The sequence below is a fragment of the Sardina pilchardus genome, chromosome 19 (assembly GCF_963854185.1).
Source record: "Sardina pilchardus chromosome 19, fSarPil1.1, whole genome shotgun sequence".
Classification (NCBI taxonomy): Eukaryota; Metazoa; Chordata; class Actinopteri; order Clupeiformes; family Clupeidae; genus Sardina; species Sardina pilchardus.
In genome coordinates, this window is record NC_085012.1 from 4,865,392 (window position 1) to 4,886,300 (window position 20,909).

General features: G+C 47.5%; 1 protein-coding gene across 2 annotated transcripts in view; it reads left to right on the forward strand.

The window, feature by feature from the left end:
• Positions 1–20,909, forward strand: part of kmt2ca (lysine (K)-specific methyltransferase 2Ca) — a 144,682-nt gene that overhangs the window by 12,832 nt on the left and 110,941 nt on the right. For both annotated transcript variants that reach the window (XM_062520844.1, XM_062520845.1), the window contains exons 3-5: positions 6,784–6,872; positions 14,190–14,337; positions 18,600–18,815. In XM_062520844.1, coding sequence (XP_062376828.1) covers positions 6,784–6,872; positions 14,190–14,337; positions 18,600–18,815 — 453 coding nt within the window. The remainder of the gene's footprint in view (positions 1–6,783; positions 6,873–14,189; positions 14,338–18,599; positions 18,816–20,909) is intronic.

Below are 20,909 nucleotides of genomic sequence, written 5' to 3' on the forward strand. Positions count from 1 at the left end.
CTGTTCTACAGTACCTGGCATTTTCCACTCCACTTGTAAACATTAGGGCATTAGATCAGGTCATCATGAGGGCTGCATTGGATATTGGTGTGGGACACATCAGAATGGAAGGTGTTGGTGGTGGTAGATGAAAGGGGGGGGGGGGGGGTATTGGTGGTGCTTTGTGGTGACCTGTGGTAAACCTGTCCCAGACAGCAGCACAATGGCCTGCATTTTCAATGATGTAGGTCATTGATCAGCGCACAGGGCGCTAGGCCAGCCGGCTGCAGCAGGATCCGTCTCTACTCAGAAACCCAACCCTGGACATCTGATGCTCTCCTCTTCCCCCATGCTGCATTGTGCCAGTGGTGTGTGTGTGTGTGTGTGGGGGGGGGGGGGGGTGGGGGTGGCAGAAACTGGGGGGTGGGAAGCAGGGAGAAGGAGAGAGAATAACCCCACAGGCCCTGGACAAAGCCCTTGCTATCCCCGAAGCTCGGGCTGATATTTTTAACCCGTTCGTCGTGCTTGGCGGCTCGTCTCTAATGGAAGCTAATTATATCTCTTCTGGACGAGTGCCCCTGGACAGTTGACTTGAGAGGGCCGCGCTGCATTAGATTTATCTCCTGCCTGCTCACGCAGTGTCCTCGGCCACTGCCCCGCCGCCATTCTCCTCGCTTACCGAGATGTGGGCCAGATAATGCCCAGTCTGGGGAAATGTCCTTTAAACAGGGATGGGCTGCTTGTGTGTGTGTGTGTGTGTGTGTGTGTTACTCATCACATGGTACCCTGTCTACTGTAAGTTTGGGTCAAGCTATCAGAGGTGGAATTTGAACGTTATGCAATTCAGATCTCGCTCTTTCATTGGTGAATGAGTTGACGGCATCCGGAAATGCTAGATTCACGTCGCCCAGGAAAGTGTAGTGCAGAATTGTAGCTCTGCCCAAATGCTAGATTCACGTCGCCCAGGAAAGTGTAGTGCAGAACTGTAGCTCTGCCCCTGTCTGCTGCAGAGGGAGCGTGCTTGGACCTTCAGGAGGCCGTGTTTGTTCAGTCACTTGTTCGAGAGGCTGAAGGGAACATATGCTGCCTAGGAGCCGGGGTAACCATTTTCCACATCAACCTTCACCTCTTTCTCTCCTTCTCTCTCTCTTCCTCTCTTTCTCTTTCTCTTTTACTCTCTCTTTCACTCTTTCTCTCTCTCTCTCTCTCTCTCTCTCTCTCTCTTCTCCCCCCTCTCTCTCTCGGTGTGTTTCTTTTTCTCTTTCCTTTCCCTTTATCTGGTCCCTCTTCCCCTATCAGTATCTTTCTGTTGGCCCACTTCTGCACTCTGTACTTTCTGTCCATTCCCTCTCCTTTCTTTTCTCCTTTTCTGCTCTGTCCATTCTCTCTCCTTTCCTTTCTCCTTTTCTGCTCTGTTCTGTCCATTCTCTCTCGTTCCCTTTCTCCTTTTCTGCTCTGTTCTGTCCATTCTCTCTCCTTTCCTTTCTCCTTTTCTGCTCTGTTCTGTCCATTTTCTCTCCTTTCCTTTCTCCTTTTCTGCTCTGTTCTGTCCATTGTCTCTCTCTCTCTCCTTTCTCCTTTTCTGCTCTGAATGTCCGTTTCTCTTTGTGCCGTCGCCCCTCTTTCTCTCCCTTCTCTCCCTTCTCTGCTCTGTCTGTTCTCCCCCCCCCCCCCCGGCCCCCCCTCCTCCCCCCCCCCCTCTCCCCCTGCCTCGCCTCAGCCGAACCTTCACTGGCTACTCTTCAGAGGCGGCTGAACTGTCCATCCGTATTCCTCTGTGACTTGTTTTCCTTCACCCCAGTAACGGTTCAGTCTCTTTTTACCCAGCATGCTCGGTACGCCTGACTGGCAGATCAGTGGAGGCTTGAAGGTTGAAGGCAGATGAATGAAAGTGTTGTGCCTGGTGGTAGTGGTGGTGGGGGGTGTCTACGGACGGACACTCTTGGGTTTAGTCATCTAGCAAGCGGCTGGATATCTGCTCAGTGCTAATACTGTATGTGCAGATTTGCTGATGAACTGTAGCTGGCCTAGCAGGCAAAGGGATAATACGGTTGGTGTGCATCCCCAGGGTGATGAGTTGATGTTTAGTTGTGTAATGTTATGGAATGCAATAATTTGAGATGACATGGGTGTGTGTGGTGTGTGATGTGTGTGGTGTGTGTGTGTGTGTAAATGGTAGGATGGAATATAGGGCATTTGTTGAATGGTTTGGTTGCGTGTTGTCTGAAAGGGTTGGGAAGAGTAGGAGGAGAAAGCTTTGGTGTTTGGATTGTCTCCATTGGTGGACATTATTCCATGGCACATTTGTATGGTGTATGGATTGTCTTCAATGATAGACATTATTCCATGGCACATTTACAGTGAGGAGCATATGTATTTGATACCATGCTAAAACAGGAATATAAAATCATCATTTGACAATTGATCTTAATGCCTTAATTCAAAAAATGAGTAAAAATAAAACCGCCAAGGATGCCAATTTTCTTTGTGATTGAAGAATGTATTGTAAATAAATAAATGTTTTCCTTAAATGCTAAGGGAAGGATGTATTTGACCCCCTATGTAACCCTATGGGAATTTAACACATAGGGTTAACATAGGGGCAGGCAGATTTTTATTTTTAAAGGCCAGCTATTTCATGGATCCAGAATATTATGCATCCTGATAAAGTTCTCTTGGCCTTTGGAATTAAAATAGCCCCACATCATCACATACCCTTCACCATACCTAGAGATTGGCATGGTGCTTTTTCCAGTAGGCCTATTAGCCTGTTTGATTTGCATTGAGCTCAATGAGCATCAAACAGGCTAATAGGCCTACTGGAAAAAGCACCATGCCAATCTCTAGCTATGGTGAAAAGTATGTAATGATGTGGGGCTATTTTAATTCCACCGGCCAAGGGAACTTTATCAGGATGCATAATATCCTGAATCCATGAAATAGCTGGCCTTAAAAAATAAAAATCTGCCTGCCCCTATGTTAACCCTATGTGTTAAATTCCCATAGGGTTACATTGGGGGTCAAATACTTCCTTCCCCCTAGCATTTAGGAAGAACATTTATTTATTTATGAAACATTCTTCAATCACAAAGAAAATTGGGGTACTTGGCGGTTTTATTTTTACTCAATTTTTTAATTAAGACATTAAGATCAATTGTCAAAGGATGATTTTATATTCCTCTTTTTAGGCAACTTTAGCATGGTATCAAATACATTTTCTCCTCACTGTATATGGTGTATGAATTGTCTTCAATGATGGACATTATTCCATGGCACATTTGTGTGGTGTATGGATTGTCTCCTTTGGTGGACATTTTTCCATGGCACATTTATGTGGTGTATGGATTGTCTCCAATGATGGACATTATTTCATGGCACATTTGTGTGGTGTATGGATTGTCTCCATTGGTGGACATTATTTCATGGCACATTTGTGTGGTGTATGGATTGTCTCCATTGGTGGACATTATTTCATGGCACATTTGTGTGGTGTATGGATCGTCTCCATTGGTGGACATTATTCTATGGCACATTCGTGTGGAGTATGGATTGTCTCCATTGGTGGACATTATTCTATGGCACATTTGTGTGGTGTATGGATCGTCTCCATTGGTGGACATTATTCTATGGCACATTCGTGTGGAGTATGGATTGTCTCCATTGGTGGACATTATTCTATGGCACATTTGTGTGGTGTGTATGGATTGTCTCCATTGGTGGACATTATTTCATGGCACATTTGTGTGGTGTATGGATTGTCTCCATTGGTGGACATTATTTCATGGCACATTTGTGTGGTGTATGGATTGTCTCCAATGATGGACATTATTTCATGGCACATTTGTGTGGTGTATGGATTGTCTCCATTGGTGGACATTATTTCATGGCACATTTGTGTGGTGTATGGATTGTCTCCATTGGTGGACATTATTTCATGGCACATTTGTGTGGTGTATGGATTGTCTCCAATGATGGACATTATTTCATGGCACATTCGTGTGGAGTATGGATTGTCTCCTTTGGTGGACATTATTCTATGGCACATTTATGTGGCTTGCAACATTAACGTAACTGATTTTCAGTGGTAAACATGGCTGAGTTTAGGGTTTGATTTGTGGACATGTGTTGCAGCTTGTGTCAATAGGGTAGCCTGGAAATCTAGACGCACTCTAGCGGCCAAAAATATTTTTGTCTAGCGGGATGGTCTAGGGTCGCACCGTTGAGGCCAAGCCTGTGCTAGGATCCAGGCCAGCCTAGCCAATCAGAACGCTCTATCTGTGTACGGAGTCCTTGAGCCCTTAGCTCACCTTCGGCTTCCAATATTGACGCCAGGGAGCTGGACCATGCGTCCTCGTTCAACGAGTTGGGTATGAGACCGTGTTGCACAACCATAGAGGACGTTCGTGGTGAACATGTTTTCTTTGAACAGTTAAATTTGAATGATTTGGTGCTAACATTCCGTTCTAATGGTAATTGCATTGTTGCCTTCGTCAAACTGACATCCAGTTCCACTGTATGTTCGCGGGAACTACCTCAGACTGTTTGCAATTGATCGCAAGTGTTTGCTGAAAACTCAAGGCTAACGGAAAACTGTTTGCAAATGTACACAAACGTTCGCCTATGTTTGCGAATTTGGACGCACCCCTTGTGTCTACCCTTGATTCGGCTCCAATGGGGAGCCTTGTAGACATTTTGTACTCTTTGCATAGAGGAGAGGTGCCCAAGCATTGGTGTCATGGAGTGAAACAGAAGTCAGTAAACTAGGTTAAAAGGGAACATGGAGCTGTTGATGAAGGGATGGAGAGAGGAGAGAGGAGAGGTTGATGATGAAGGGATGGAGAGAGGAGAGGTTGATGATGAAGGGATGAAGAGAGGAGAGAGGAGAGGGCAGAAATCTGAGTGCCAGTGCCTGAGGTGATTCTTCCACTCGACTGAACGTGAGTGAGGGCTCAGCTCCCCTCTGCCCCCCCCAGCCCCCCACCCCCTCCGGCTTCTACCACCCCCAAAGGGCTCTGGCAGTACAGAACCCACTGAAGGAACCAGCGTCAAGAAGTTAGGCCTCTCACTGAGGGAACGTGAGGGAACGTGAGGGAACAGTCACAGTGTTTGTTGTTGCTGTTTTCGTTGTTGTCATTGTTCTTTTATGTATGCAGTAAAGCGACTTTAAAATGCAAATACATCCCTAGCCTGTAGCTCTCTCTCTCTCTCTCTCTCTCTCTCTCTCTCTCTCTCTCTCTCTCTCTCTCTCTCTCTCTCTCTCTCTCTCTCTCTGCATCTCTATGGCCTTAGTTCAGTCTTGGTTCTGTCCCGGAGTTGATGTTATTACTCCAGCACTGCTTCTCTTGCTCGTCTCCCACCCTCAGTCAGTCTCGTCCTCGTCCATGCCTCTCCGCTCTCGTTCTCTCTCTCTCTCTCTCCCCCTCTCCCTCCCTCCCTCCCTCCTTCTCTTCCTGTTGGTGCGCTCTTCTGATGTGCTGGCAGGCCTGGCCGCGTCTGTTTAAAAAAAAAAAAGAAAAAAAAAGAGAGAGAGAAAAAAACTCAATGTAGTCACCATGGTGACGAGCAGCTGAGCGCTAGCTGCCGGCCGTGCCGTGCCGCGCTGCCATTGGCTGGTGCTTTGGGCTGTGACACCAGTGTTGACGGTGTTTGTTAATGGGGGGGGGGTGGATAGGAGTGAGCTGATTATTTGCCCACTTAGAAGAGGGGGGGGGCATGTTGGTAGTGGGTGTACAGGGAAAACGCTAGCAGAGGGACATAAAGAGTACAGGAGAAATGGGGAGAGCAAGAGAGCGAGGGAGTGATAGTGAAACCAAGAGAGAGAGAGAGAGAGAGCCGAGAGAGAGAGAGAGAGTGGGAGGTTCTGAAACTAAATTGCCCATCCACTGAAGTTGGCGCGGGCATATATATGCCAAATGTGCTTATTGTGCTGTAGCTGGACCCGTGTGTGTGTGTGTGTGTGTGTGTGTGTGTGTGTGTGTGTGTGTGTGTGTGTGTGTGTGTGTGTGTGTGTGTGTGTGTGTGTGTGTGTGTGTGTGTGTGTGTGTGTGTGTGTGTGTGTGTGTGTGTGTGTGTGTGTGTGTGTGTGTGTGTGTGTGTGTGTGTGTGTGTGTGTGTGTGTGTGTGTGTGTGTGTGTGTGTGTGTGTGTGTGTGAGGCGCTTGTGAGCAGAGCCGGGTGATTGAGAATGCACAGCGATGGCGGAGGCTTGCGTGACACCCTTCAGCAGGAAGTGTGCTCGATGGTTCCCACAACACCGCCGCAAGCGCGCAACACACACACCCCTCCAACACACACACCCCTCCCCACCTCCCATCAGTCTATACTTCTGCTAACGCAGCGCGCACACACATGCACACAACCACAGACACATACATACGCGCGCACACACACACATATAAACTCACACAGAGCGCGGCAACCACATAACCCAACAGTGCCATCAACACCGCCCAGCAGAAAAGCGTGTGTGTGTGTGTGTGTGTGTGTGTGGCGGCCTGCTCCACTGAAGTATGTAGCACTGATGAGTGGATGGCCCTCCCCTCCCCTGCAGCTTTGGCTAAGCCATGGCACTTCTCAAGGCTTATAGCCTGCAGATATGACACACTTTCCTCAGTGTTCTTTTTCTCGTTTGCTAGAAGCTTCCTTTGGTTTTCAGAAGATGGCGAATGCTTTTCAGTGGGGCCTTGAATAGTATGCTTCATAAACCATGCTTCATTCTGGTTTTTCATTCATTCTCTTTAAGGCTAAATCAAGATCTGTGTATTAATTGCTAACATTGTTGTGTGTGTGTGTGTGTGTGTGTTAGGTCGCGCAGTCGAGGTCAGGTGCAGGCAGATGATGAGGACAGCATGGATGGCAGTGAGCCTGCAGACACAGAGCCTCTTCAGGACATGGGTAAGCCTCTCCCTCCTTCCTCTCTTTCGCTCTCTCTCTCCTTCTCTCCTTCTTTCTCCTCTCTCTACCCCTCTCCCTTCTCCCTCTTCTCTCTGTCTCTCCCTCTCTCTCCTTCTCCTTCTTCCCTCCTGAAGTATAAGGTTCACTTCACCATCAGTACAAACCTCTTGGCACCATCAGTACAAACCTCTTAATCATCTGCTCTCAGAGTTGGCTCGCTTTGCTGGTTATACCATTTATATGTGTGTGTATGTGTACACAAGTAATCAAAGGTGACAGACCAAACTCCTTAGATCACCAATGTTTGTGTGAATGTAATTTGTTTGTCTTTTTTACAACGAGATTTCTTTAAACATTGGCAAGAAATCTGCACTGATTTGTCTAATTGCAACCAAAACAATTTGATCAGCCAGCTAACCTGCTAGCGTTAGCACATTAGCAGGCTAATTTCCCACAAAGAAGACAGCTTGTTATCGAAGACAGACCACAGTCAGCAATCCATAGCAGTGTGATTGGTTGTTCTAGGATGTTGATTGGACACAGTCTACATTGTCAACACTCCCGAAATGTAGGGCAAGCAGGCCAATCAATCACAGTTGTTGCTGTCTGAGTTTCCCGGATAGTTGCGTTTCTAGGGGGTTGCGCATCAGACTATGGCAAAGTACCACGTAGATTCTATAGAGAAACATAAATTGGCTTTAGGATGGACAGGTGGGGTGGTGCCACTGGCTGTGCTGTAATGAGGTGTGTTGGACATGCATCACATGGCAGATCTTTGTAGTGTTGCTGTAGCATGGACAGTGATGGCTTTGGTTGGATCAGGAGGGGCATCTGAAAAAGAAGGGCTGTTTGATTTGGACATGTTGAACACTGTCTGTGCTTATGTTCTGGAGAGTTCAGCCAATCTGTCTGTGGTCGATCAGCATCACAGATGTCAAACTTTCTTGCCTCAGGTTTTTTATGAGGAAAAAAATGTTGCAAAGCTTTTCAGAGACATGTGTCTACCACACACACATACAATTGCACACACACACAATTGCGCACACACAAACAGTTGCACACGCACTCACACAGTCGCGCACTCACACAATCGCGCACTCACACAATCGCACACTCACACAGTCGCGCACTCACACAGTTGCACACACACACAGTTGCACACTCACAGTTGCACACACACACACACACAGTTGCAGACATGTGTGTAGAGTCTCTGGAGTGCCCTTAGCAGCCCGTGCCTGTGGTGTTGTCAGAGGGGTGGAGGATGACTAATGTCTCCTGAAAGCTTTTAATGTCTCATCCCCTCCCCGTCTCCTCCTGGAAGCTCACTGCAGCGCAGCACCACACCACACAGCCCCACCAGCCCCACCAACCCTACTAACCCCACCAGCCCCACCAGCCCTGTACTGCACCCCACAGCACTGCACAGCACAGCACAATCCCACCCTGCCTCATCCTGCCTCATCCTGCCTCATCCTGCCTCACCAAGTCTCACCAAGTCTCACCAAGTCTCACCAAGTCTCACCAAGTCTCACCAAGTCTCACCAAGTCTCACCAAGTCTCACTGCACTGCACAACCAGCACCACCAACCCCGCCAACCCCACCCTGTCCCATTCAGCCCTGCCCAGCACCACCAACCCCACCAACCCCACCACCATAGCACAGCACCACCAAACCCCACCAAGCCTCACCAAGTCCCACCAGCACTGCACAGCATCCCAAGCTCCAGCCCGATTCCTAGACCAGCAAAGCGGCTGCCCTGCAAACAATGCAGTTTAGCACAGGCCAGAACAGCACGGCATGAAGCAGCCTAAACTGAGCCCACACAACACAGTGTCCCCAACCTAACCTAGTGCAGTACATTTCCTACCTGCCAACCGCATCAATGTGTTAACCACATCCATGCATTAAATAACCGCAGTGCCTAATAGTCAAATGAATCTGAATCAGATTGTGCTTTAATCGTAAAGAATGACGAAAAGAAATAAACAAACTCCCATGTATAGCCTGCCCCCGTGTATTAACCTCAGAGCTGAAAACATTTAGCAAAATCAAGATATAAACTCCGGTTAATAGTCTGGAAATTATGTTAAAGTACAATACAGCTGAGCCCCATGTAATCTGGCACAGCACAGCACAGCACAGCACAGCACAGCACAGCACAGCACAGCACAGCACAGCACAGCACAGCACAGCACAGCACAGCACAGCACAGCACAGCACAGCACAGCACAGCACAGCACAGCACAGCACAGCACAGCACAGCACAGCACAGCACAGCACAGCCTGGCCAATAGGAGACATGTAACCTAGCACAGCACAGCACAGCACCGCACCGCACAGCCTATAGTAGAAGACGTCCTAGCACTGGCCACCCTGAAGGTAGTTCAGCATGACAGCTGCTTATCCGGGACGGTGCCTGAAACCCAGCCTAATAAGGCTCCCTGGTGCAGCACAATAAGACATGGTCTTAGCTCGTCATGTTCTAGTTGATCATAGCACAGGAGTGGTCCAAAACCTAAGCTTGTAGATGCGTGTCTTGTCTGGTTCTAGTTTATCATAGCACAGGAGTGGTCCAAAGCCTAAGCTTGTAGATGCGTGTCTTGTCTGGTTCTAGTTTATCATAGCACAGGAGTGGTCCAAAACCTAAGCTTGTAGATGCGTGTCTTGTCTGGTTCTAGTTTATCATAGCACAGGAGTGGTCCAAAACCTAAGCTTGTAGATGCGTGGCTCGTCTGGTTCTAGTTTATCATAGCACAGGAGTGGTCCAAAACCTAAGCTTGTAGATGCGTGGTTTGTCTGGTTTGCTGTGGGGCTCAGCTTGTAATGCTGTGATGCAAGGCAATATTCCTTAAAAGCAAGTCGTAAATGACCCTCCCTCCCTCACTCTGTGTGTGTTCCTCCTCTTAATGCGGGATGTTGAAAATGTTTGTAGCAAATTTGCGTCATGCATGTTGTAGCAGTTCTGGCTTGTCTTGCTGCTTTTCAGAGAAGCGGAAAGAGGAAGATGGTGCGTCGTCGAGTGGGGGAAGGGACAGTGGCACGGTTGAGTGTGTGTGGGGGGGGGGGCCGGGGCTGAGGGGGTGGGGGGCGGTGGAGGAGGGAGGCAGTAGCTGTCAGCTACTTCCTGGCTGACTTAAGAGGCGTTGCTATTGGTTCCAACAATGCCAGTTGGGCTGCTGAGGGCCGACTCAAACCTCCCACTTTCTGAAGCTCCCGTGCCACAACCCCCTCACACACACACACACACACACACACACACACACACACACGCATGCACACACACACACACACACACACTAATACAAGTCATTAGGCACACACACACACACACACACACACACACACACACACACACAGGGAGTGCGTGGAGCAGGCGAGGTGTAAGCCCCTCAGGGCTGAGGTTTGGTGTGTGTGTGAATGCGCGTGTGTGTGTGTGTGTGTGTGTGTTTGGCCACCAGCAGTAGCCTCATTAGCTTCAGCTGGCCCGGTGGTCCCCCTCATGGCAGCCCCGTCCACAGACCAGTGACATAACCACAAACACACACACACACACACAACCACCCCAACCCCCTTTCTAGTTTCTGATTTAAATTTCACCTTACACAGGCAGACTCTCTCTCTCTCTCTCTCTCTATCTCTCTCTCTCTCTCTCTCTCTCTCTCCCTCTCTCATTTGTGATTTATGCACACACACATTCCTTAGATGACTCAATCATAGTTTGTGCATGTGATGAGCCCCCCACCCCCCCTGTGCTGAAGCGGCTTTTGGAGATTAATTTCCTGGCTATTAACTACACTCTGAGGTTTGCTCACTGGAGCCGATGGGATTTTCTGAAAGAGAGTGGTCTCAGGGAGACTTTTTTTTTTTATAAAAAAAAAAAAATTATTATTTTCAAGAGGAGACCAGAAGATGACCGCATTCTTCAGCCTAGGAGTAGGTAGCTTGTCTCATCCATCTCTCCATCCATCCATCCATCCATCCATCCATCCATCCATCCATCCACCCATCCATCCACCCATCCATCCATCCATCCATCTATCCACTCATGCACCCATGCATCCATCCTTACATCTTCTCTATCCCCTCATCTCTCTTGTCTTTTCATTATTGCCTTTTTTATATTTATTTACAATTTTTACCAGGTATATGCACATGGATATTCAACTTATTTTAGTTTTTTTTTTTTTTTTTGCCTTTTTTCACATGCGTTTTCATTGTGGTCATTTTGTATCTGAGTCACTCTGTGTAGATGGCGTTGCCTGGCTCGGCACTGCTGCAGGGATATACTGCATATATTTGTGTCTAGACAATGCTGGACTGCAGGAAAGCACAGCGTCTGCACAGCAGGGATGCTGAGGGAGCCTGGGATATATTTACACACGCTCCCTCCCTCCCTCCCTCTCATCTAGAGCTCTGGAAGTTTCTTTAATGAGCTGCTGTGTAATCACTTCCGGGTCAGCGCCCAGCCCCCCCCCCCCCCCCCCCCCCCCCCCTTTTCACATTTATTTTCATTTTGAAGGGGGTCTGGGTAAGGCTGGCTTTGTGGAAGCTGTAGAATGAGTTGTATATTGAGTGTTAATTTGGAAAAACTTCCAATCCCCCTTTCAGGTGTGCACCATAAGATGAACAGTTTCACATCGGTGCATTAGCATAAAAGTTAACAATGCGATGGATGGCCCCATTTAAATAAAGTGTGCGATGCTGGATGGCAGTTTGGAATGAACTTTGGATGCATAATTTGGTCATAACAATAAATTAAGGCCCTATGCTTTTGTTGTTGCCTCCCAGAAGGTGATATTTTCTGTGTGTTTTGAGTTTACACAAAAACTACCTGCTTGGTTTTCATGAATTTCTTGAGAGTGTAGCGTGGGCCTAGGAAGAACCCATTGCGTTTTGCAATGGCTCTGATACACGGGATGACTCAACGAATTTAGTTTCATTTTTGCTAACATTGTGCGGTACAGCGTTTCGTCCTTGCAGGAGGTACATGCACGTTCATGGAGTGTCCTTTGAGTTTAGACTAATGATGGCCGATAGTTTCTGACCAACAGACAAATTGACTTCTCCTTTTATAAACTTTCTAAGCACAAGGGACTTCTCCATTGCTTGGACGTTACGTCTACCATTATCAGGGACCTAACTGCTTTTGTGGCATGCATGGCATCAGCCTCAGTGATTGCAGAGGGCTCACCCCTAAGACACACTCAAACACACGCACACACACCCTATCCAACAAGACGGATGAAAAATGCATGGCTAGCATCTGAAGGCGGGTTGAAAGAGCACTTTTCCACTGTTTAGAGCATTCAGCTCTACAGGCAGTTGTGAATCGGTTGTCTGACTTGGCACTGCCAGCTGTGCCCAGCAAGCATAGCTCCTCTCTCCCACTTATTGTGCTTTCAACTCCGTCTCTCAGTCGTTGGGCTAAATATTTGTCTGAGATGAAAGGCATTTTGTTTTTGTTGTCCCGAGGAGGAATCCTTTATTTTTTATTTTTTATCCCAGCTGAGAATTTTAGAGCACTCCCTCAGCAAACCATCAGCCTAGATTTTCAAAGATGGAGACTAGCACACACACACACACGTTCCACCTGGCGCAGGTGAAGGTGACGCGCTTGGCTGGTGGAGAGCAAGGCCTCTGATGGGCACACGGGTGTCTTCTCCAGTGGCCCTCTTTAGAGGGGGAGCAGCACACACACACACACACACATGGTCCTTCCCGCGCTCATGCTTTGAAAAGCTGCGTGTGTCTCCTTTGACGGTCGCACTCTGTCAGCGGAAAGTGTGTGTGTGCGTTTGTGTGTGTCTCTGTCTGTGTGGGCAACTCAGGAAGTCTCATTATATATCGTTTTTTTTTTCTCCAAAGGTTGCAGAAAAGGTCATATCACCCAGTTGTGTTTTTTTTGGTCTTTTCCTGGTGTGTTTGTTTTTTGTGTCAGTTGTGCGTTGAGTGAAGTGACTTTTCCTTCTTTCTACCAAAAGCGTTTTTTCACCTTGCTTGTTTTACCTGAAGTTGTAGAGTCAGCAAGTTCTCCCTTGAATGAACAGAGAGGGGCCTGTCTGTCAGTAGAATGGGGGGTTGGGGTTAGAGGAAGTTGAGAGAGAGAGAGAGAGAGTGTGAGTGTGTGTGTGTGTGTGCGTGTGGGCGCGAGCGCTGAGAGGTTGAGGCATGGTGATTTGATGGGAAGATGGTGAGAGATTGAGCAATCGTGAAGTTAAATCTGAGGGTCGGGGGGGGTTGACTTGACTTGGCTGTCAATGCTTGTTTCGGGCAGAACTGCTTAAGTTCTATTATATATTATATGGTTATGTAAGTCTGTTTGTTTTTGTTTGGTTGAGAGTAAACATGTCAGTCAATTAGTTCCTCTTACCTTCACCTAGACTTCTCCACTGCACTGCCAACACACTGTACTGACTGCACTGTGCGCGTGTGTGTGTGTGTGTGTCAGTGTTTAAGTACAAGTATTATACAATTTAGAGACTCGTGACTTGACTTGGAAAGTCGGACTCGGACTCGTACATTCAGACTGGGGAATTAGAATATTATTTGATGTATGATTTTAATATCAAATTATTTTTAATATCAATATCAGTGCAATGGTTTACAAATGCTTACTTTAGTCACTCAATAGTGACTCGACTTGGATTTGAACACTGGAGACTCGAACCTGGACTCGGACCGGAGGCATTGTGACTTGGCTACAGAGTGTATCTGTGTGTGTGTGTGTGTGTGTGTGTGTGTTTCTGGGCCTCTCTGTGGTCAGGAGAGCGGGTGACTAGAAGAGATTGAACAAAATAATTCAGTGCTTTGTCACAGGCTTCTCTTTGTGAAACGCTTTGTCACAGGCTTCTCTTCGTGAAACTCTTCACATTTCCATCCATTTGGTTGGAATTGAGGCGATGAAGTGGCCGATGAAATGGTTCGTTCTTTGTGTAAGATGAATTCAAAGAAATGCAGACCTTAAATAAATACTGCTTGGTTTTGGTTGCTGATGGTGACGTTCTGTATCCATGTGACAATAGACAGCAGATCTTAATACACATTTTTTTTACACTACATAATGTTCCATTTTTCATTCGTTTCATTCATCATTCCAACTTTAATGTCAACTGAGATCTGATTGACTTTCCCATGTTTCAGTCCCCAAGAATAAAACATGACTAACTTAAGTGTTCTCTCTCTTCTCCTGCTCTCTCTCTCCTCTGGTTCTCCTCCTCTCCTCCTCTTCTCCTCTCCTCCTCTCTCTCTCTCTCTCTCTCTCTCTCTCTCTCTCTCTCTCTCTCTCTCTCTCTCTCTCTCTTCCTCTCTTTCAGAAGTGGCAGAGCTGGAGGAGGAGGAGCCACTCCGGCCGCTGCTCTGTTGCCCCGGCGACCTGCAGCCTCTCTCGCCGCTCTTCCAGCGTTCCGTGTCCGAGGACTCGGCCGGCTCGTCGGCCTCGGCCTCCGACAACGCCAAGACCAGGTCTGTGTCCACTCAAAGCGGTGTGTGTGTGTGTGTGTGTGTGTGTGTGTGAACGGGTGGGTGGACGCGCACATGTTTGTTTCTATGTGTGTGTGTGTGTGTGTGTGTATAGATTGTTGAAGGTTGTTTGTGAGTTTGAGAACAAGAGTTTGTTAAAAGAAGATTGGACATTGAAGTGTCTTTGTGCTGGAGCTCTGCAGTAGAGGTGTGTGTGTGTGTGTGTGTGTGTGTGTGTGTGTACACAAGTGCCTCAACACAGCATTTTTTTTCTGCAGAATGGAGCCAAAACAAGAAGAGTGGAGAGGGGGAAAGAGGAGAGAGACGAGAGTGAGAGAGGAAGTGAGCGGGAGACAGAAAATGAGAAAGGGAGCGCAGGAGAGAAAATGCGAGAGAGAGAGAGAAAGAGAGAGAGAAAGAGAGAGAGCAAGAGAGGGAGAATGAGAAGGGCAGGGTTGGCAAGATGGGGGGGGGGGGGGGGGGGGGGAGGGTTTACAGGAGAAATAATTGCACTGGGAAAGATTGAACAGCAGAAAGGAGAACGAGAAAGAGAGCGAGAGAGCCCATGAGGGGGAGGAGGGGAGAGAGAGAGGCAGGGAAATGGAGAGAGGCAGGGGGAGGGAAAGAAAGAGAGAGGGAGAGAGCGAGAAAGAAAGGCAAGGAGGGAGAGTGGGAGAGAGAGAGGGAGGGCAGGGTTTAGAGGCCTCCAACAGTACTAGGTCTGGCAGCCTGCAGACTCAACTGCTGGTGCTGTAATTAGTACACAGAGATAGAGGGAGAGAGAGAGGAGGAGAGAGAGAGAGGGGGGGGGGGGAGAGAGGGAAAGCAGAAAAGAAGGGGAGGAGAAGAGTGGTGGAGCAAAATAGAGGGGGGGGGGGGGGTCTTTTTAGTTCCAATTAGCACAGATTGTTCACTTCATGCTGATCCACACATTAGACATCAGCAACATGTGTTTGTCAGATTCCTCCTAACACACGCGCATGCACGCACACCCCCCCCCCCCCCCCCCCCCCCCCACACACACACACACGGGAGGGTGGAGGAAGGGTGAGTGTGTCCTTTGGGGTGGTCTCTAAGAATACATAACGACCATTCGCTGAAGATGATTCAGCATTACGCTTCCCCGTTTGTGGAAGGCAGTCATGACACAGGGCACAGCGGAGTGTAGCAGTGTGTGTGTGTGTGTGTGTGTGTGTGCGCGTGCACATGTGAGTGTGTGCATGTGAGTGTGTGCACGCGCACATCTTTTTTCATTTGTTTTCTTCTGGCCTTTTTCCCTCCTTTTGGTCTTGCCACTTCCCTCATCCTGTCACAGAGTGAGATGTCACGTACGTGCTCAGTGTTAGCGTGACGTCTTGTGTGTGTGTGTGTGTGTGTGTGTGTGGGCTTAAGGCTAGCGCAGTGGAGTGCCTTTTGCCATGTCATCGCATGTGGCGACTGGGTTCAATAATGACACATGGAGCCATCAGTGTTTGAACTTAATTGGAAATGTGTTCTCTGGTGGACTCAGGAGAGCATGGTGTGTGTGTGTGCATGTGTGTGTGTGTGCGTGCGTGTGCATGCAGACACACACACATGCATTTGTAAGGATTATTGGGAAAGCAAGAGAGAAGTTAGTGTTGCGTTTGTCGATCTGTGTCTTATCACAGAGCCCTGGTGTAGAAATGTGCACGTGAGCGGTTTTGAGACGTGACACTGTTGCGCGTGTAAAGCGAGTGGGAACCGGAGGGGGTTCTAATCAATTGCTTCAAGAGACGGTTCTGTTTTTTTCTGTAGTTGTTTTAAATCCCCAGAGAACTTATTAGCAGTGCAAAATCTCTCCGAACAAATATTTGATGAATACTTGCTGTTTCTGCTGGCGTATGTCAGATGTCATTTTTTTTTTCCGTTTGCTGACAGCCGTTAAGCTCGTTTGTTCGCTGCAAACAGAAAGATGACGCTCTTCCGTCCCTCTGGGGTACAAGTCACAAAATTTGGCAGATCCCAGGCATTCACAGCTTAATCTGTGTCACTGTTGGAAGACACACACACACACACACACACACACACACACACACACACTGCTTTTGTATTTCTGAAAATTGGCTGCATTTCTGAAAATTGGCCTTATTTCAGGGTCTCTCCTTCTAACCGTTTCTCTCTAGCCCTCTCTTTCTCTTTATCTCACTCCATCTCAATCCCTCCCTCCCTTCTTCTCTCGTGTCCATGTGTCGGGTAATGGCAGCAGAGCTTGCTTGGCAGGCCTCTGCTGATGGGGAACACTGCTGTCACGTGACCCAGCAGGCAACGGGCTCCTGTGTCATCATTGTCACCGCTGAATATGAACCTGTAACCTCCCCTGTCCACACACACACACACACACACACACACACACACACACACACATACACACGCACACACACACACACACACACGCCACCCACTTTCTGCTGGTGTGTGTCCGTGTCTGTCAGACTGGTCCGTAATGACACCCTTCAGGGACCTGAGGAGCATGACTGCAGATGCTTAGACACAGTTGCTATTAGATAATAAGCAAATGACATTTGACCTAATTCTGGGTTGGATTTGGAGTCGTTGAGATGGTCTGCAGGGATATCAATGGAAGCTTGTCAAATGAAAGACAACTTGTATTATCCGTTGACTGATTTAGTCAGTAATGGACCATTGTTGAAGTGGAGCTTGTTTCTGTGTCGTAGGTGACTATGACTGAATACCAATGTCATTTTTGCCGGCGTAAATTCCTGTCCAAATGTGATGTTTCTTTCATGGCGCATCGCCCATTGTTTTGTAGATAGATGACCATTGATCACTGGAGTCACAAGACTGAAACAAGAAATAGGGGTTATGCGGAACGTCAGGCTGCACCAGAAAACAGATCCAATCACATCTGCTTATCGAGTGATACCATTGATTCATTGACAGCAATTAAGCTTTCGTCAATTAAAATACTGTTAAAGTGTAACTCCGACTAAATTTGTTTCTGAATTTTTGTTGAGAAAACTGTTAAGACTGTTTACCAACAGTACCCCTTCCAGCTCCTCTTGAAGGAAAGTCCGTAGGTGTCGATTATTAAACGCAATGCAAAATGACGGAGCCCATTGAAGATTTGAAGTTTACAGTTTGAATGCAATCAGTTTCGAAACCAGGAAATAAACTGCCATTCTACGACGTTGCCAAGGGATCTCAGTAAAAATAATCTAGTGGTTATGACCTAAGCAGACACTGTTCACGTTACAGTTTTGTTTGCGGACCTGAGACAAGCTGGGTCAGAACTAAGGGAGAGTACCGGTAATCCCACTACGGTACGCCTGTGGTCCAGTTAAACAGACCCAGTGTGAATGCGCCCTAAGAGGTGAACACTTGATTGGTTTATCAGGACTTTAGGGAGCTTAATTTAGCCGTGGTCACTTATGCTATCAGTAAGGTGATGCGATGCCTTTTGACTCATTCTTCATGTTGTCTGTATTCCGTTTTCATATTCACCTTCTCTGCCCTCTCTGTCTGGATGACTATTTTCTGTACTTTTTCCCCCAATGTTTTTTATGTGATTGGGAAACTAGTGTGTGTACTGGACTGGTGATGTGCCCTGAGGCTGTTAGAGTTTTTTGGTTAGGTTTAGTTTGGCACTTTTCAGCCAGCACTTTATTTTTCATATTTCATTTGACAATCTCTGCCTTCAATGCCATGGTTGACCACCAAGGTTAAGCACTTTCAATTTGTCCTTGTCAAAGTGATATTCCACTTTATAAATGGTAACAAAACAGATCTCACTCTCGCTCACTCCTTCTCTTCTCCCTCTCTCTCTGTGTGTGTGTGTGTGTGTAGCCATGTGGTGCTATTGTGTCAGTGGATATCAGTCTTGGCTGGAATGTATTAAGTGTCATTGTTACAATTAGAAATGGTTTATAACAACACAATGAATCTCTCTGTTTCCCTCTCTCTCTCCTAAAATCTTTCTTTCTTTCGGCCTTTTTTTCTTTCTTTCTTTCTTTCCTTCTTTCTTTCTCTTTCTTTCTGTCTGTCTGTCTCTCTGTCTTTCTTTCTGTCTCTCTGTCTCTTTCTTTCTCTCTTTCTCTCTTTCTCTCTGTCTTTCTCTGTCTCTTTCTGTCTCTCTTTCTGTCTCTCTGTCTCTTTCTTTCTTTCTGTCTTTCTTTCTGTCTCTCTGTCTCTTTCTTTCTTTCTGTCTTTCTTTCTGTCTCTCTGTCTCTTTCTTTCTCTCTTTCTCTCTTTCTCTCTTTCTCTCTGTCTCTCTCTCTCTGTGGCAGTGAGAGGTTGTGTGCCTTCTGCTACTGTGGGGAGAGGAGTGTGCTGGGCCAGGGCGATCTGAAGCTGTTCGGCCCGACGCCGGGCTACGTGCCGCTGCACATCCGCAACCGCCACGGCAGCTCGGAGAAGGACGACGACTACCACGACGACGACAACGATTCTGACGACAACGACCACAGCCGGAGCCCTGGCCAGCGCGAGAGTGGTCTTAAAAAGTAAGAGTGTGTGTGTGTGTGTGGGGGTGGGGGAACGTTAACAGTTATCATCTCTGCAGGCGATGGTTTTGGTCCACATCTACAGGGATGAATATAGATAAATATGAAAGGCTGTATTCCACTCAATGGAAGTATGTACCTATATATTTTTCCACATTTTCCCAAACAAATTCTAAAATTGCATTGAAATAGCAACATAATGAAATACCTTATGAAATAGTTGTTTTTACAATATTAAAAATGCCTCTGCACTATGTTGCGATATCTACTAAAGCTAACATGTGAACTAGCCAGCCATCACCATGACTCTCGTAATACCTCAATGGCTCTGTATTGAAAACAATGCAAGTCAATGGAAGGATGCCAGTGTAAACATAACATTAGATTTTAGAAGAGCAAACAGGTAATGTCTGTGTTTCCAACATTGATACGTTTATACATATGCTGCCATTAACGTGCGAGGACAGCAGAAATGCAAATGTAAAACATCATATAGTTGGCGACAGTCCTATTTCTACCATTATTAGAGGTGCTGATATCACCGCACGTAGGGAAAATACATGCTGCAATGTATGGAAATGCACAAAAAAAGGCTTGGGAACACAGCCCCCAGGTTAGTGTGTATTGGATGCACACTGACGTGCAATATGCCCAATGGTTCGGTCTCTGTCATGGTTTTTGGGCCATGGTAACGTTTCGGGTTCACTATCTGAATATTTGTGTGTGTGTGTGTGTGTGTGTGTGTGTGTGTGTGTGTGTGTGTGTGTGTGTGTGTGTGTGTGTGTGTGTGTGTGTGTGTGTGTGTGTGTGTGTGTGTGTGTGTGTGTGTGTGTGTGTGTGTGTGTGTGTGTGTGTGTGTGTGTGTGTGGAAGTAAATGATGGAGGCCTAGTGTAAGAGGTGCGGTGCAGTAGGCTGTGTTTCATCTCATAAGCCAATGACCTGTCTACACCAAACCCTCCTACCATCAGCAGTCGTCTCTCCCGTGCGTGCGTGTGTGTTTTTGTGTGTGTGGGTGTATGTGTGGGAGAGAGTGAGAGTGTGGGTCGTGCCCCCAGCCCCCATCCCCCCACCCCTCCGCCCCCTTGTCATTTAGAGAGCAGTGACCCTGATGGCCCCCCACACAGAAGGAAACAATGGTGAATGCCACACTGCTCAAGCCCCAATTAGAACAGCGAGGTGTAATTACTCACTGTGATCAAACGCTGCCTGTGTGTGTGTGTGTGTGTGTGTGAGAGCGCAAGTGTGTGTGTCTAGAACCCCCGCTGGCTCTTTTTAACAATGCCAGAGGTTGGGGGAGAAAGGAATTTTGCATAAACTTTTATTGAGCATTTGTTTAGTTAGTTTTCCATTCAGGGTGGCAATACCCCCATTTAATAATAACAAGGTGAAATTCCCTAACACCTCTGCCCAGCACCACCAACATATTTTTAGTTGCTTGCCTGACCGTGTGTGTGTGTGTGTGTGTGTGTGACACTGTGATTACCAGTGGATTGAGCTAGTATCAAGTAAAATTAGTGTTCTCCATTGTGCATTGTGAAGGCAAAAACCAGGAGATCTAGAGCTCTCTGACCCAAATAAGCCATCGTATGCTAATGAACCCAGCTCTAGAATTCAATTTGGGTCAATTAATTTGGTGCCAAAATGGCCCTGCCGATTAGTCACTGAGAGAGAGAGGGAGAAAGAGAGGAAGAGGGGGAGAGAGAGAGAGAGGGAGAAAGAGAGAGAGTGGGGGACAAACTCCATGTGGGAGAATTTCACTGGCAGGCCTTACCATAGCTATTCTGTCCTCAACTCTCTCCCTCTCTCCCTCTCTGTGCCTCTCTCTCTCTCTCTCCCTCTCTCCCCCTCTCTCCCTCTCTCTGGACTGTTTTTCACTCTGGCCCTCCACGTGATCCATTGTTGACAAAGGTCCCTGTCGAACAGCACCCTAGGGCCCATTGGCTGCCTGCCTAATTTGCTGCCTCTGCGCAGACCAATCACACGGCTCCCCTGAGGAGCACTGACGTAATCCTGCACCCTGTGCCGCTCCTGGCAGCCTGCCAACCAGCCGAGCATTGTTGCTCTCCCGCCCCGTGATTGGCTGAAGTAGGGGA